This window comes from Chaetodon auriga, chromosome 22 (assembly GCF_051107435.1).
Source record: "Chaetodon auriga isolate fChaAug3 chromosome 22, fChaAug3.hap1, whole genome shotgun sequence".
NCBI classification, from domain to species: Eukaryota; Metazoa; Chordata; class Actinopteri; order Chaetodontiformes; family Chaetodontidae; genus Chaetodon; species Chaetodon auriga.
The window spans coordinates 11,981,916-11,999,543 of NC_135095.1; the positions used below are offsets into that span (position 1 = coordinate 11,981,916).

Sequence of the window (17,628 nt, forward strand, 5' to 3'; positions counted from 1 at the left end):
GGGGAGACGCAATGAGGCGTTGATTAGATTTGTGACTTTGACAAGATAATTGACGGTTGGGTAGAGGCAAACGCTTAATCACTTCTCTCTCTCTCTCTCCCTTTCTCTTTCCATCTTTCTATTGCGAGTCTCTCCCTCTCATATTGTTGATGGGAGATGTCATTATAATGAAGCGTATTAGAATGCATTAGGGCCCCGGTCGTCTTGGAAAAGTCCTCACTCCTCACCCACTGACAGTTTTTATGGGGGACGTGAGAGGGCTGCAATATGTCCCTGCTGCAGCCTCAGGGATGTAAGGAGAAATACAGGGCCCATCTCCAGGAATAAATCCACTGCTCCGGGTGAAGACAAACACTAGAGTGGAGGAGTGATTGAGTGCACCTGACTGATCCAGACTCTTTAATAAGTGCAACGAGGGACAAGATATCATGCCACCTTTCTCGAGAGCTGATTTCATTTTTCCTGGATAAAAATAATGGTTTGGGTTATCAATGAGTTGAAGATAAGGTAATTAAGAGACAACAGCGTCCTCAGTGTCCAGAGATTTCAAACTTTTCTCTCCTGTGTCTGACAATCCTCCTTTACATTATTCAGGAGAAAGCTGTGCTGCACACCATCTGTGGATCTGTGGAGATTCATGTCAGATTCATGGTGCATTCAAGGTTACAAGAAACAATGGGGTTTACGGTGCTGCTTTCGGTAAATCTCCAACGAGGTCGGCCACTTATCTGTATGCTGGTCTGTGTAGGATGATGTAGAGAGTGGAGAGGGGAGAAGGGATTAACCTTCCATTCCTGTATCCCTCTTCCCTCCCTGCGTCCAAACCCATCACTCCCCGGGACACCAAATGGGATTCCCCCTTCTGTCTTTTTTATTCATGCTTTGCTTCATCCCTTCATCTCTAGTCAGTCACCATCTGCTGCTAACTCTCCTCCTCGGGAAAAAGGATGCAGAGAGAACCTTCCATCAGATCCATCATGGGGGGAAATGGGGAGGATGTAGGGATCTTCTTTCACCCCTTCAGCCTCATGTGACTCTATTCCAGCTCAGTCTACCCATCCGTCACCACCTTTCTTTCATGTAAACCCAATCCATCCTCCTCTCTCTTCATCTGGGCATCGTTCCATCCATCTTTTCCTTTGTATCCCCTTATCCTTCATCTCGATGACCCGTATCCCTTCTGCTATTGGCCCCTTTATATGTTTTGCACAGGTCAAGTCTACTGGCCTCACACAGTGTCTGCGCTTTGCAGGAGCACACTGGGTTAAGTGGAGGTTTGCGGGGACATCTGTGCAGAGATGATTGATATCTAACAAGAATGGGGATGATTTGTCTCTTTCTAGGTCTTACTATCCAAGCGTTTGTACGGTCACATTGAAAGTAAGAGAAGAGTAAACAGCAAAGACGTCTAAAAATAAAAAAATAAAAAATAACTCTCATGATTGCTATGATTCTGGTATATCATTATCGTTCAAACTTTTGATGAGAGAAATGTGTAACTGCACTGTAAAATATATCGTTCCTCACAAATGCTGTCAGACTGAATAGCCGCTGGTGACTCACAGCCTCTGCCATTATGTTGAAATGATCAACTGCCAACACTGTCTCAGAGGTGATGAATGTAAGTATGTCCCATCGCTGCACTGTAATTATGTGTATGTGTTTATGTGCGGCCCTTTGAGTTGAAAGGCTCTTGAATTAATGTTGGTATTGCTTGGCACATGTAAGTGGTTGTGTATATGTACTGCATGTGTGTCCCACCTGCGTGATCCGTGGGTGGGTGCACTTGCTGTTGATGCCGTTGTGCTCCAGCCACTGGTTCTCGGGGTGGGGGCAGTGCTGCTTGAGGGTGCAGCGGTTCTCTCCTTTACACCAAACGCAGCCGAACAGAGGGTCCGCCTTCAGACACAAGCCGCAGCTTCCTCGCTGGGCGTCACACTTGTACAGATGGACTGCGCAGGAGAGAGGAAGTGCGGGGTGAGCAAGGGAAGGTCACGAGAGGGTAGAGAAACCTTTACACAAATGATTACAACAGCAAATGCATGCTAATTTATTTTGTGCAAAAGCCTCTAAAATGATGGACAAACACTTCAAAACACACAACTAACTAAAATTCGGGTTGTTTACCAGAATCTCTCAGTGTCTGTCAGCTGCTGTTTGAGCATGCGAACAACAAACTGAACATTTTGAGAGCGACATTCGTTGATATCTTTGTCTCATTATCTCTCCATCTATCATCATCGCCATATACCCCCCCCTTCCCCCCTCTCTTTGAGTTTCCTACACTGCTGCCTCTCGCCTCTGCTCACCCACCACAGATTTCACATATCATCTCCATGGCAACGGGCCAGCCACTTTCTTTTTAATTGCCATTAGATGCATGTGTGATCTGTCCATCAAATGATGCCCTAGGAGCCGCTTCCTCCACAGGCAAACAAAGGTAGGAGGAGGGTAGAAGAGGATTCTCTAGTTCAAGCATTTCCCTCTCTTTCTCCAACTTTCATTGCTTCTTTGATTTTACACTTATGCTCAAGGATATGTTTTGTACTTCGTATTTGCCTCAGACACACATGCACACAACCACAAACGCACACAAACACTGAACAAACTTTGCCTTACAGCACAGTGTCATGTTGGCATATCATCCACATTTTAACAATACGTTTCCTTTGCCTGACTCCACTGCCTTTGGTTAAAATGAGTTGTTTTCCTGTCAGAGAACTACAACCCCCAGCATGCTGCTGTTTTCCTGCCCCAGCATGGATCACGCACAGTAGTCGATCGCCAGTGGCCAAACTGAATCAAGCTCGGCAGCTGAATTTTTAAACATTCAGCTCTGAGCTGTCATTTCACATATACCGTGAGTAGATGGAGAGTTGGACAGGAAACAAATGAGAGGCAGTGAAGTATAGCATATGCTATACCTATGTATGCGCCACAAAACCAGCCTGGAGTAATAATCTAGCACAGAGTTCAGTTTAATTTTTATTATTGTTTTTTTATCATTATATGTGTTTTTTTTCCATTACTGCTCTTCTGAAATTTATGCCAGCAAAACACATTGAACTGCTGAGATGAGAAAAAATTAAATGAAGGGAGGAGGAGAGGCAGTGGCGACACAGATGGATAGATTGCCAAACTCCCAGAGAGGTGTTGGCAGAGCAAATAAGAGAAACAGCTGAAAAGAGATAATATTTGTGAGGAGGAAAGAAAATGGAATTTAGAGAGTTTGGAAGAGACAGACAGACAACGACGGAGAGCAGGAGAGACGGGACAGGACACCGAGACCCACAGAAGGACGGCGTAAGAGAGGACGTGTTAAAGTTAACCACTCTACGTGAAAACATCAGGGGATGGATGCTGCACCTCAGCACACCGCCCGCCTGTTGCCATGGAGACCGGCTCCAAGGGCAACAATGGGGAGGCAGTGGCTTTAATGTGTGTTTGTGTCCATATGTGTGTGCGCAAAGTCAGAGTTTAGATGTGTGCGCGTCTGGTTTCTTATGATACTATGAGAACTATGGGAAGAGCTGATGTGGATTCATGTGTGCGTGCATGTGCGCGCGTGTGTGCGTGTGCGAGCGCATTGTGCTCGAGTGCACACACGCTCGTGCCTATGTGCATGCTCACCTTTGTTGTGGGCGGGGTTGTCGATGCTGAAATCTCCGTTCCAGATGACGGTCAGCTCCACGGGAAGACTGCTCATCTCCATCCCATCATAGAAATACTATCGCCATGGCAACCAGAAAGGGAAAGCGGGAGAGAGGCGTCGAAGGGAGAGAGAGAGAGATAGAGAAGCTGTTGAGCTACTTTAAACTGTCTATTATCTCTTAAGTCCAAAAGGCTCTGGTATCACAATACTCCTTTGAATGTAAAACACATCATCAACAGGTGGCTGTAGACACAGTGAACACACACATGAAGTCACACGTCTTACCCACAAAAACAAGAGCTTTCAGAGACGTGAGCATTTTTCATTTGGCTCTGTAACACCAGCAGCATGGAGGGTTGGTGCTAGAATCATAATTTTACGCTAAATTACAGTTTCCCTCCTTCACTGCTCAATCAAAGTGCAATATTTGGATTGTAGTGTGATTATACGCATAAATCACGCAGACACTTCTACACACAGACGCTGACACACACACTCAGAGTGATGAAGATAGACAGGAAGATGAGATGTTATTGTATCAACAGATGATTAGCATCGAGACCAGCAGAAAGCCTTTTTCATGCTAGTCTTTCATTGCTGTCAATGTATTATTCAGTCAGTGAATGGAGCATGATCGCAGGGATGGTTGTGTAGGAGAGACAAAGTCTGGCTCTTGTCTCATCTACCCACTGTCTAGCTAGAATAGGAAAGCTGGAATCGGTGTGGGCTATATGTGTGTGTGAGAGATTGAAAAAATATTGTCATTTTTATAGGAGAACTTTATAGGAATGGGGCGTTTTTATAGAGATTGTGTTGGTGTGTGGGTGGGTGGTGGTCAATGATGATATGCTACAGAAACTGGCAAGTAAAACACACACACACACACACATAAGCACACACTCATCCTCACCGATGTGTTTTGACACTGCACTGAGGAGCTGTTGAAGCGCAGAGCGGGAACTCTGTGCTCGTTTCCCTGGATGGTCAGCAGACACTCGTACCCCCTCTGTCCAGACTGGGGCTGGGGGAGGTTCTTTGCCCGCAGCGTGATCGGCTTTACCACATTGACGGGCACAAGGATCCTGTCTGCAGGCAGCAACTGGGGACACCCCTGGAAGAGAGACAAAAGACAATAAAGGATTAGCGTTCGGCTACCAGCCCTCTCACCAGGATTAATGCATAGCTGCAATAGATTGATGTTACTCGAGGAGACCCTGCAATGTCATGTGAAATATTATTGGGCACACAGTGAAGTGCACAACTCATTTTTTAAAATCTGAATGGAACATCTGTTAAATGTTAGGAGGACAACAAACTCCATTTGAGCTCCACTTTCACAAATATTAATATAACCCTTCACACATGCAATATTTTGGCCAATTTTGGCATCACAGATAAAGCGATTAATACCACGACTCTGTGGGTTACGGTCGTTAAGGGTTAGGTTATTAAGAACGGAAATCATGTACAACAACTTCCTTATCAATGAACAGTCATTAGGAGGTTTCTGAGAGAAAGTTAATGACCTGGTGGTTGTAGAATATATAATAAGTGCTTCATAATGACTAATAAAGACCCAATATGCTGCTAATATGCATGCTAATAAGCACTGGTTAACTGTTAGGACTATGAAAAAAGGTGATGTTCAACCTGCTAAATCTATTTGGAGACACTGAGATGCACCAGGAATATTCAAACAACAAGACTGCCATGTAGTGTACTGCAAACTCACAGAGCCATCAGTGCTCTCATCATTTTTCTCATTAGGTACAGTGCCTCAGCTTAATTGAACGGCATAGCCACTCCAGCGTGCACTGCTCTCACTGTTTGCCTGCTTGTGTTTGTGATAGTTCATGCTGGGTTGAGATCAGCTGAGTCTCCTGGTTGGACAGTCCTAGGACCTGCTCCCATTCACTGAGAGTGAAGGGGCTCGCTCAGTGTGTACTCCACCGTCATCACCCACAGGACGGGAGCGTTAATGAGATGATGAAACAGACACTCAGACAGAAATGAGGTGAGCTCTCAGTTTGGTTGTTGTGTTCATGTTTTTGTTCAGATGTCACTGATGGATCAAAATAAGGTTGATTTGTGCAAGAATGAATGACAGAGAGAGCCTCGGAGAGAGAAAGGGAGATGAGTCACTTAGCAATTGGTGGTCTAAAATTAACAGCCAATCAATTGAGGTGAGAGTCGCTGCCTAAATATAGAGATCCTATTACTTTCCCGAAAGATGAAGAGGAGATGAGGAAAGAGGAGGAGAACAGGTGCGGAGAGGGGAAGAGATGGACAGAGAAGAGAAAAGCAAAGACGAACAATAGAGGACAGACAGAACAAGTGGGAAGAAAAACAGGTGAGTGACAAGCAGAAGGTGAGGAGGGAAGTAAAGGAGGGTGAAGATAGTTAATAGAGAACAGCACTTCCCTAAACTGTTTCATCTTTCTGCTGAGGAGTTGTGGCAGAGGGAGGGAGCGAAATAGGCAAAATAAGAGAGAGGAACAACAAAAGAACAGAGTGACTGAAAGAGGCAAAAAATACCATTAAGCATATGTGACAGGAGGAGCTTTAGAATGTCAAAGAGGCTGAAGGAAAGAGGGTGAAAAGAAGGAGAGAAGATAAGGGGAGCCCCCGCATGGTTGGAGCTGGGGGGGAGTGAAGCATAGCGCACGTTGAACTGGGTGATAACACTTGTTTGAAGTTCATTAAAAGCCACTTGATTGGGTTAGGCTGAGTGACTGACTGGGTGGCGAGAGAGAGGGGGAACACTCTGTGACACTATTCACAAAGTCATTATAGATAAATGACAAACAGGGTGAGTGAGTTCAGCGGTGGAGGAGAGGAAGGAAGAGGTGGTGCATGCGTGTTTGCTCTCCCAAATCTCATTTTCCTAAGAACGAGGGCTCGTATTTGGAGAATGAAAATGAGTGGGAGAGCAAAGAGAGATGCGATCCATTTTTAATCACATCTCTTCCAGTTAATACACTTGAACAATAGAGACAATAAATATGATCTGGTCTGTGGAAATGAAGGCATGGGAGGCACTGGGGTATGACTTAACACGGTGACTAAAGCTGAATCCCGAAGACACAGATCTATACTGATAGGGGCATATGGTGATGAGGCGATAGGATTGTGCGCACACACACATACACACACACACACACAGAGCATCACAGCTAAATGCACTTTATTTGATGGTGTGTTCTGCATACTGACCTGAACTTCACCAGAGTTAATATCTGACAGGCTACCAAGGTTTCTGGGAGTCAGGTCGGTATTCTGCAGTTTAACATCTGCTGGAATCAGGTCTAGGTCTCCACTGACCAGACACGGCACTACCCTTCACACATGGACACTGACCATCCCCGTGTACCTTCATGCCATCAGACAGGGATAAAAAAGCAGCAGAACTTTCTCTGCACGTCCCAGATTCTGTCTCGTCACACGTGTGAGTAAAGGCTGAACTGACACTCGACACTGTCTGCGTGGCTTTCGCTCTTGTGCATGCGAGCAGATTCAAGGTTAACACACATACAATATGAATGCAAACAGATACAGGGAACAAACTACAGCCTTGGAATCTCATTACAGTACAAGATAAACGCCACAAGTCAGAGCCAGACAGCATCTCTTGCATCATCTGCCTTTATGACAACGTGTCATGGAGGAAACTTCAAAAAGGAAATTCAAACAGCTGCTGACTACACACTCACGCGCACATATACACTATTTCATTAAAACCTACCACAATTCTCTTTACAACATCGGCATCAGAGTATTTTTTACACTTCAAATACACACCTATGAAGTGTCAGGAAAATGATCATACAGTCGCACATAAACACATTCTTTCACACATAAACAAACAATCACAGGTTTATTTAACCCCATAAACTAAGCCTCTGTAATCATGAAGCAGGGTTCACCCACACACTCACACAAGCGCACACTGTCAACCTTGCCAGAAGTACAAACTGTCATTCCTCGTGCCGGTTCACAATCAGTAAAATCTTAATATCCTTTTTAAGTTCTGTGACAGAAGAAACAGCAAAATGTAAAAGCGCAAAACACAAAACAGATGCCTGACGTGCTCGAACAACAATGAAAAATTCATAATGTGGCAGGGAATCTGCAAGCGAGCGTCTATGCTGTTGGTACTCTTTTTTTCCTCCTACTTAGCTCAGATTTTTCTGTTTGCATGTATTCTTACACACTCAGACACAGTAATATAACACGCTGTGATTGCTGCCAGCAGTTCCTGAGGCCAAATGGGCTTTCAGCGGTTTGGACAAACACATGTATATGCTAGTTGGCTACTGACGCTGGTGGTGTTGGCAGTGATGCTTGCTGTCGCCTGTTAAGATTTATGTCAACATTAAGTTGATCTAATGTCTGTGCTTTTATTTCCGATCTCCACCTTCTCAACCCCCAATTGCTGAAGTGCGATAAATAACAGAGGAGAAAATGCAAATCACAGACACACACACACTAACCACATCCTACATGCACATACTGTAGCTCTGCACTGGCACACAGAAAACAAGAATTAATTTGTAACTCCTCACTCAGTCAGGCTCCATACTGTTGACTGCTTCACTCTGAAAGAAGGATTCTTGAGTCACAGGTTTGAGGAAATTGAATTCAACCATCACTCGTGTGGACAGAGTCATAATGCAGAGAGTACGAACAGAATCAGTGGAGAACAAGAACAGTTCTGCAGCTCTTGTCCCCACATGACATGTGACATGTATGGTCAATGTCCCTGTGTAAAGTGTATTGGGGTGTAATGTCAATGATCTCATCGCACAAACATGTCTGGTCAATGACCCCCCCCCCAGGCCTTGTGCCAGACACATCACTCTGCACATTTTTGCAAAAGCAAACCTGATGACACCAGATGTGAAACTGCAAAATGCTGACTTCCCATGAAACCTTCAGATCAGCATTCAAAAAACACCTATCAGACTCTGATAAGAGGAGGAAGAGGAGCAGAGCGTGTGCAGAAGAGATATGGAAGTACGGTGATCATATAAAAGTTTAAGAGTACAAGCTCACCAAACATCCACAGTAAAATTTATATCAAAATCAGCTTTATTATTTGCATTTATGGTGTTCATACCATTTCCAAATTGCATTGAAAAATGCAGCATGTCTTTGTAGAAACAGGTTCCCGGTTACTGTGAATAATCTGCAGAGCTATCTGTAAACACTTTCCATTGCCACCTGCAGTTTTCTATGACTGAGAGTAACAGGGAAACTGTTTCTGGAAAGAGATGCTGCTGTTGATTTTTACCTGGAAAAACCTGGATAAATTTATCCAAAACTATTTGCATGGGTAGCTACCATAAGAGGCAAGTGAGAAAACATTTGCTATTTGGGCAAAACAAGCCTTTAATATATTTTTATATTTTTTCTGGTTGAGGAAAGAGACGACTGGTTTGTTAGTAGGAGGCGAGAGAGACTACAAAGTGCTGTACATTGTAGACGTGAAGCAGACTAGTTTATGCATGCGTTTATGTCTTTTTTATGAAGATGTGAACTTTGGTGACAGTCCTAGACTCACGTAATCGAGAAGCTGAACTAGAAAGAGAAAAGTACCTGTCAATAGCATGACTCATCATAACCACATAATAGCCCCGACTTCTGAAAACCAAGTAAGCACCTCTTTTTTCTCCATGTAATTATCCTTCATTCTTCCTCCCTCCATCACTGACTCATTGTTTTCTCTGACCTCATCCCTGATTCTCTGTCATGCTCTTGCTTTATCCCTCCTTCATTTATCTCTCTCCAAATACAGCCTGTGTTGTTCGTCCTATCTAGCTCACTGACCCTTCTCATTTCTCTTATCAACTCCCTCTCACTGATTCTCTGTCCTCCTCTCGTTCCTGACTTCGTTTCTTCTCCAGGACCTACTTAGATCTGATAATTGGAGGCTGGTGGGAGGTGTGAAGGGTGGAGATAGGGAGAGTGACAGAGAGTAGGCAGCGGAGTGGGAACTGTGAATGTAAAAGCCCTTGGCATAGTTTGAAGCAAGGAAGGAGGGAGGGTGAGAGCGAAAGAGAGAGAGGCCCATAATTATAGCAGTGTAAGGTGTGAAGATGAAGAGGATCTTAAGTTTTTATACAGTACACGTCCCCACACACATACACACACACATACACACACATACACACACACATACACACACACACACACCTTGCGGTTACCAAGAACTCCCCTTAACTGGCCTCTGTTTTATCATCTCCTACAGAGCCTCGGGCAAAGACACTCTGCCGCTCTCTGCTCATCTTCCCTCCTTCCCTGCTGCTCCACACCTTGTTTCAATCCCACTGTTCAGTCCTCACCTTAATTTTTTTTTTTCCCAAATACAACCCTCGTTTTTTTCTCTCTCTCTGCATCTCCGTCCTTGTTCTTGAAGAAAAATTACAGTTTATTACAACACACAGAGGAAAACTGTGTTCACACATAACTGAGACTTCAATGAGAGTGATCAAATCTTTTATTGATACAAGACTCCATTGTGATGTCATCATATGTGAAGCTGTGAGTAACACACGACACCCCTCCGACGGTGCGGTGGTGATGATGATGGGATGAAGAGAATGGCTTAGATCTTGATGGATGTGAACAGGAAGAGGCTTCTGGCGAGCTCAGACCAGGCCGCAGGAACTGGATGTGAATGTGGTGAAGGAGGGTCGCGCTGACTCGCACTGAAACGACAGCTGATAGCAGCGAGCGTACAGCGAAACAGATTTCAAGTTTGACAGCAACGATATGATTGGCTAATGGAGATCATGGCTGAATCTGGTTTAACAGAAGGAGGAAACGCCCATAGTCGGCTAATTACGAAGAAAGCAGGAGAACAGCGAGAGAGAGAGAGATGTCAACGAATGAGTAGCATGGATGAACTGAGGTTAAGCTTCATTCAGTGGTCTGTAAACAGTCCTTGTGATGTTTATGGACAGGTTAGTAATTTCACTGTTTGTCTTCGTCTTTTTTGCATTTTTCCCAGATCTCAGCAACAGTGTGGTGAGTATAATACTATTAATAATAGGAATGACAAAAAATAAGACCAAGGCTGTGGTAGACCGTGGAAGATCCCTACGCTGGAGCGGTTGGATGGCATTATGAAGCTCATTAATCTTTCACTTTCGGTTCGTTTTCCCCCATTTTGTTTCATTTGCTCTCGCTCTCAATTTCGACATGTCCCTTTGGTCTTCAATCTATAAATACTCAACTGACTCCTCAGCAGTCAGTGCCTGCGTATGACATTGATCTGTCTATGAATCGAACCTAAGCACGTCTCTCTACCATTCCTGTCTAATATTGGCAACTAAACAGCTATTACTGCTGGCATTTAGCTTCTTTAATAAAATTATCTACATCATTTGATCAATAAGTTCCTGGTAAATAAACTCCCAGGCATTGATCACCGCAACTCAGACAAGAAGTAGCTAATGCAAGGACGTGCTAAGGGGTAGTGATATATATTCAGTGACATTAATATTTTGTATCTCCCTACCAGCTGAATATATTAGGGGCAGGCTTGGCAGCAGCTAAGCATGTGAGCATGCTGTGTCGTAGACAGATGAAGAAGAAAGGGAAATATCCTCCTGTGGTTCCCATCAGACAAAGGGAACAGGAAGTGTCCTCAGTTTCAGCTGCTTTCGGTGAGGCTATGTGTGCACTTTAGGGATGGGGGACGCAGTAAGAAACAAAGATAAATATGCAGGTAAACAAACACTGCTTTATTGGGTAAACAAGCACAGCCTGCTCAGCATAATCAACGCAACTGTAGTGGTCAGGGATAACTTCTGGCTATTTATTCAGTGTAACCAAGTGAAGCTGCGTGCATGCTCTTTGTCAGCGAAGCTCATCAGAATGGCTAAGTCCTTGAGATGTGGGGAGGGCAAACAGGGACGTGGCCTTGGATAATGCGCCAACAGGCAAATGTCTGATCCGAGTGCCCATATCATAGCTGGCATGAATAAAAAGGCACCCACTGTACGCCCAGACCTGGCTTTAACTCTGTCCTGCCATGCATACTAACAACAAGCTCAACCAGTAGGGAGATTTCCCTGGTCTCCATCATTAGCATAGCGCTAAGGGATTATTCAGATCACTGCCTGAAATCCCTTAATTGTAATAGTACACAAAAAGTCATCTGCAGCAGAGAGAGGCCATCCCATTTCACAGAGCAAAGTTGACTTGTAGCCTTTTGTGAAATTTGGGAATGATTCAATGGATAGTCGTGCGTGTGTCTGCATGTTCTTAAGCTTGTGTGTGTGTGTGTGTGTGTGTGTGTGTGTGTGTGTGTGTGTGTGTGTGTGTCTAAATTATTCATTCAGTGGAAACCAAAAATCTGGCAGCCAATACATGACCTTGGATTTGAGGGGTTAATTAAAAGCAAATTAAAAATCATTAAGCCTGCAAAACACCTGCTTTTTATGAAACAACACGTCAAAAAAGGGATGTCATTAATGTGCAAATACCAAATCCCCTTCGCTTTATTTATGGTTTTCTTTTAGTCAGCAACACAATAGGACACACATTATTATCCTCAGTCAATATTGACCACCAGCCCCTGAGTTAATTGGAAACGTAAACCTGCAAAAGACTCAGGCTTGGGCCTGACTAAGCAGGAAGGTTCAAAAGGATAATGGAAAAGGCGGAAAAAGAAAATAATATCGTCTGCACAGGTTGAATGGCTCGGGGGAAACATGGGTGGAATAACACAATTGAGAGCAGACTGCTCATCAAAGGAGGCAATCTGGCTAAGCTTGTCCCTGCCCGTCGTGCAGCGTCTGCCAACCCAGACATGAGCACTAGTGATCTTCATCATAGCTCACCTCAGGCTAGGATTAACAGGCCACTAACTCCCCGTAAAAGCCTCCCACGAAAACTACCGTGATTTGGCAGGGTACAGGCAGGGAAAAACTGTATTCAGATAAACACACACACATAAAAATACATAGAGGCACGCTGACACACACATACTGTACCCACTGGCTCACAGCAGAGGTTACACACATGCACGGGCACACACCCAAACCTTCTTTTACCTCCTTGCTCTGCCCTGAAGGCCGCCGTTGTGGCAGGGACTCTAAATCAGAGTGAGACCTCTCTCACAGGACGGCGATTGGGCGGGTTGGGGGCATTCACTGAATGTACCCCATCCAGTGAGTGGCTTGTCCTCTGCAGCAGAGCAGCCTAATTACGGTGGGCTCTGCTTCGACGGGAATAGAACTGGCTGCCAATACTATTGATAATTCACACAGACTAAGCTGTCGCAGGGAATAGGGATGGGCGAGAGGAAATGGCTCCGTTTTATTAGTTTCCACTGCCCTTTGATGTGCAGTCAAGAGCGAGACATGCCAAGAGACTCATGCCAGATGGAAGCACTACAGCCAAAAGGTGTCTCAATCCTTTTAACATAACTCTTTTTGCATGTGAAACCTAGAATGATGGCTATTAGTTTCACGTAGCCAAACATTTCCCCTCAATTTACTTCACCATGTTTTATTACTGAGCTGGCTCAATACGAAGAGGCTGGCCGGAGCTGGGCAGCATTAAAAGCTATGGGAATTCTTGGACATTGTCTTAATGGGCGACAGTTTGTCTTTGAACATACAGGCGAACGCGTTGCTAGAAATTCTGGGCCTCCTGACAACAGCTCAGCCCTACACTGAAAGTTCCACTTTCCTAGCAGCACCTGCAGGCGGGTTTGACGACTGGATAATTGGAGTTAACGTACAGATAATAAAAGAGTACGCCTGGCCTGGGACTCACCTCCGGCTTCTTGACTCGGCCCTCCTGGAAGGAACATGTGCGAGGGTCGTGGGTACAGTCATGCCTGTATTTACACCAGTGGCACTGGTAAGGACTACTCACACAAGACAGACACCTGAACGGAGCAGAGAGGAGGGAAGACGGGGTCGTGAATTAGCAAATGTACACAAGAGAACAGAAGCTCAATATGCTGACTGACTGATGTAAACAATACAATTCCCAACAGCTTATGAATCAGTCAGTTTTTTCATTAATATGAAGAGATCAGAAATATGACAAGCTAGAGAGAAGCGCTCTTGAAAGCTGGAAATAGACTTACGACTTGTGCACGCTACAGTTGTAGAAAACAAAACTGGTGTTTGCGAACGCCAGGCCTGTCTCCTTGGACTTCAGGTAGAGTTGCACAATCTGGTGGTCTCCTAGAGAAAACAGATCTGTAGTCAAGATTAATAGTTTGATACACAGAGGGAGACAGAATGTTTTGCATTCAGGTAGAAAGAGGAGAAGAAGAAGAACAAATAGGAGCAAGAAATGCTTTTGTTTCGGAAGTCATTTATTGACATTTTTATTCAACTTTTGAAATAAGCAGTAGAAATAAAATAGTATTATAATGGTAATGGTTGCATGTCACAGCTACTTTTCCAGCAAGAGCAGTGAGTAGGCACTTTTAAAGAACCCCTGCCTGTAAGATAATCTTTTTATTCACTTGTTCACATATCCTTTTTCAGTGTCGAGTCACATTAGATTTTCCCATGAAGGAAAGATGACTGCGCTGCTTTGAGCCACAGGTGCTCAGCCTGTTGCAGTGGTAAAATGCGGTATCTTAAGAGACGGGGAGAGTAGAAGGGTTTTGTTGGGTTAAGTCTCCCTATCCCTGCAGCCTTACAAGAGACAATAAAAGTTGGTGCACACACGTTTCCCTTGGGATGGAAAATATTCCCCCGGAAAAGTCTTTGAGAGTGTCTTTGACAAGGTAAAGGGGGATAAAGATGAAACAGAAACTGTGTGTGTTTGCGTGTGTAAGTGTGTGTGTATGCGAGGTGTGCCTCATCTGTATTTTGTGTGTCCTTTTGTCTGGCCCTAATGAAGGAGTTCATGTTTAATTCAACAGCACATCCACACATCTAACTACTCTCTCGCTACACTACCTCTGTACCTCTCTCTCTCATCCCCACTTTATCTCTACACACAGGTCTCCTTGCTTCCTTCCACACTGCGACTCCTTCTCCCCCGTGTCTCTCTCCGTCTCTCTAACAAAGAAGGAATCATTCATCAATCACAGTAAAGCACCGCTGACAACGGATCTGTCCTAATTAGGCCACCTAAATGTTACCTTGAAGCCTGCTAACCCTATCTATCCCTCCCTCTCTTCACTCCCTCCATCACTCTCCCTTCTTTTCTCTCTTTCAACCAAGCTTAGGCTAATGAGAACTAGTAAAGACGGAGGATGAAAGGTTCAAATATAGGAAAAAATGTGGAGGATTTTTTCCGAAGCAGGAAAAGGGTTTTAACCGTGTGCGTTTTTGGGTGGGAAAGAAAGATGAAGCAAAAGATGGGAAGAAATGCTGTGCGCTTCATTTATGTGTGTCTGAGAGTACATATTCACTCGTCTATGTTTGTATGACTGCAGCATCGCCAGCTTTACATGTGGTTGACATGGCAAACATTAAACAAATGCTTTTAATTCCCCAAAGCACCCTCAGGGTCCCTGTCAGCCTTACATCTGTACATGTGTGCTGTCTGTCAGTGGATTACGTTATTGCAGCGGTGCAGTATGTTTGTTCATGGCAGTGTGTGTGTGTGTGTGTGTGTGTGAAGCTCTGTTCATGTGGGTGCACTGAATAAATATAGGGAATGTGAGTATTTGTGCATGCATAAAGCAGAGACCTAACAGGTCTCTCCAGCACTCTAATTTCATGATGGTCTGCTCACTTAAGCGCTCTGCACTTAAGACTGCACTAAATCTAATGTTTGTTTTTTGGCTCCAATATCTCAAAAATAAATAAATAAATAAATAAATTCAAAAAAATCATAGATAACATTTTTGCAAGTGACACACAACTAAGTGCTGATATCATTTTGTCATCTTTCATCTTCAGAGCTCGGCAATCAAGAGTGGTGGGGTCTAAAAAAACATCAGCAAGCATTCCTTTGTGTTTAAATTTTGAGCGTAATTGATTGCCTTTTTCTGTTCTATTTTCTCCTTTCATTCATTATTCATCTTTTCTTTTTGTGGAAGCATGGAAGGAGATGGCATCTTCATTATCTCAACATGGGGACAGAATGAGTGTTGGTGATGAAGGATTGCCTGCCTGCCTGCCTGCCTGGGGACAGGCCTTCCCAGATGGAAGTTTTGTTCAATTAGACCAGGCTCGGCCGACCACGGAGAGGGGAGGTTAAGAGCAGGGGAATTAGAGAGAGAAAAATAGATTTTCTCCTCTCCGCTTGTGAATGAATATTGTCAGAAATGTGTTTGCCTCTTAAAAGCAATGGAAAACAGTGACACTGTCTGTGAGGACTGTGTAATCTCCAGGCACTAAATTAGCTGAAATGCTGTGGTAAAACACTTAGCTGTGCAGCTTCATATTCTTTTTCACACTGGGGTTAACATGGGTCCCATCACTCCCCTCTGGAGCATATCCACTTTGAGGGAGGGTGGTAAATAAATCCCACAGCAGCCTAATAACTATTGTTCATTCGATTACTAAACATGTCCTAGGGCGCTGCTCCGAGGCCCACTGAGTTACTGATGGCAACGAGAAAACAAAAATTCATAGAACAATCGTAGCCCTAGGACTATCATGCTTCTGACTGAGGGGGTGCGGGGGTGTTGAATAGATGTTGTATTCAACAGGTGCTCTAATGTTGAACTAGTTGATGCTAGCAATGGCTTTTTCCTTACATTACAAATTATGACATTTCCACAGGTTATCAGCAAGCTTCACAGGTGTTGATGTTCATGTACACAGGAGCAGTTTCTGTATATGTGTGCGATGTAAACATCAAATCAAATGCCAACAGAGTGACATCCACTGCCGGCTAGTATGGAATAATGACAGTTCATTTGGGCAAAAAGGCTGCAAAAGGTCCACCTTTACCTTTGTCAACAATAATGCGTGGCATCTCTTTCTCAGCCGGGGAGGAGCACTTGATCCGGTTGCCCTCCACCAAGCCATTCATCTCAGCCAGGTCCTCAAAGGTGCAGTTGACACCCGCAGAAAGTTCTGGGACGTTATGGGCCTCCAACACCAACTGTAGCGAGGGGAAAGGTAGCAAAGGGTGTTAAGAATTGTCAGTATTCTCTGCAATAACATGCTAATCACTTTATAGTAATTTCATGGACTTTTACCAGAAATATAATACAATAGAAATATAATAAAAGAATAATGAAATGAGCTTATGAAAGTCATCAGAAGTAGGGAGGATTCATTAAATTTCACATTCATAAAACCACAAAGTGAATATCACTGGCAAAGTCCATTTTATTATGGCAACTACAGTCAGAGATAAACAAATTAGATCTGTGCCCCAACTGATATCATGTGATTACAGGGCTCAAACTCCCACATCTGTGGGCCCTTCAGATCAGTTTTGGAGCCAGTTTGTTCTTCAGATATGACTGTAACACAGTACTGCTGATGACAAGCACAGCTGCGAGCTCTGTGCAGAGCAAAGATCCACCTGCAGGGTGGTCAGCGGCCAGAGGAGCCACAGGGGGACTTCCTGAATGAGAGGTTCAGTGATCAGATGCATCCTGCCCAGACGCCCAAACAACATTAAAACACTCTGATGCAGATAGACTCAAAACTGAAATCTGATAGTCACAAGCACTACTGCCTTTTGAGCTCCCTAACATAATGCCCTGTGGCATTAACGAGCTGTATGGATTTAACATTGCATTATAATGTCCTGACTCTCTGGCTCAGCAAGAACAATAAGTGCTTTTATGGGAGAGAGTGAAAGAAATGTCAAAAGGTAAGTGGAAGGATGAGGAGTTAGAGGAGTCAAGTGAATGCAGACAGGGGAAACAAAGTGCAGGATGGTAAGAGACTATGGACAAGAGGAGGACAGAGACTGCAGTAAGACTGAGGTGAAGAAGAACACAGTGAAGAATGGAGGAGAGAACAGTGCCGGCATACAGGCTGCTGGACAGGGTGAGAAAAGTGGGCTCTGGGAAATAGAGAATGCAA

General features: G+C 44.2%; 1 protein-coding gene across 2 annotated transcripts in view; it reads right to left on the reverse strand.

Moving 5' to 3' along the window:
* The window catches only part of plxna4 (plexin A4), a 227,147-nt gene that overhangs the window by 44,150 nt on the left and 165,369 nt on the right, over positions 1 to 17,628 (reverse strand). Inside the window, exons 7-12 of one of the 2 annotated variants that reach the window (XM_076722299.1) lie at positions 16,537 to 16,690; positions 13,758 to 13,857; positions 13,439 to 13,553; positions 4,563 to 4,763; positions 3,631 to 3,727; positions 1,762 to 1,952 (exon numbers count right to left, since the gene is read on the reverse strand). In XM_076722299.1, the coding sequence (XP_076578414.1) occupies positions 1,762 to 1,952; positions 3,631 to 3,727; positions 4,563 to 4,763; positions 13,439 to 13,553; positions 13,758 to 13,857; positions 16,537 to 16,690 (858 nt within the window). Of the gene's footprint in view, positions 1 to 1,761; positions 1,953 to 3,630; positions 3,728 to 4,562; positions 4,764 to 10,337; positions 10,489 to 13,438; positions 13,554 to 13,757; positions 13,858 to 16,536; positions 16,691 to 17,628 lie in introns of those variants that run through there. The other variant, XM_076722300.1, reaches the window with a different exon arrangement.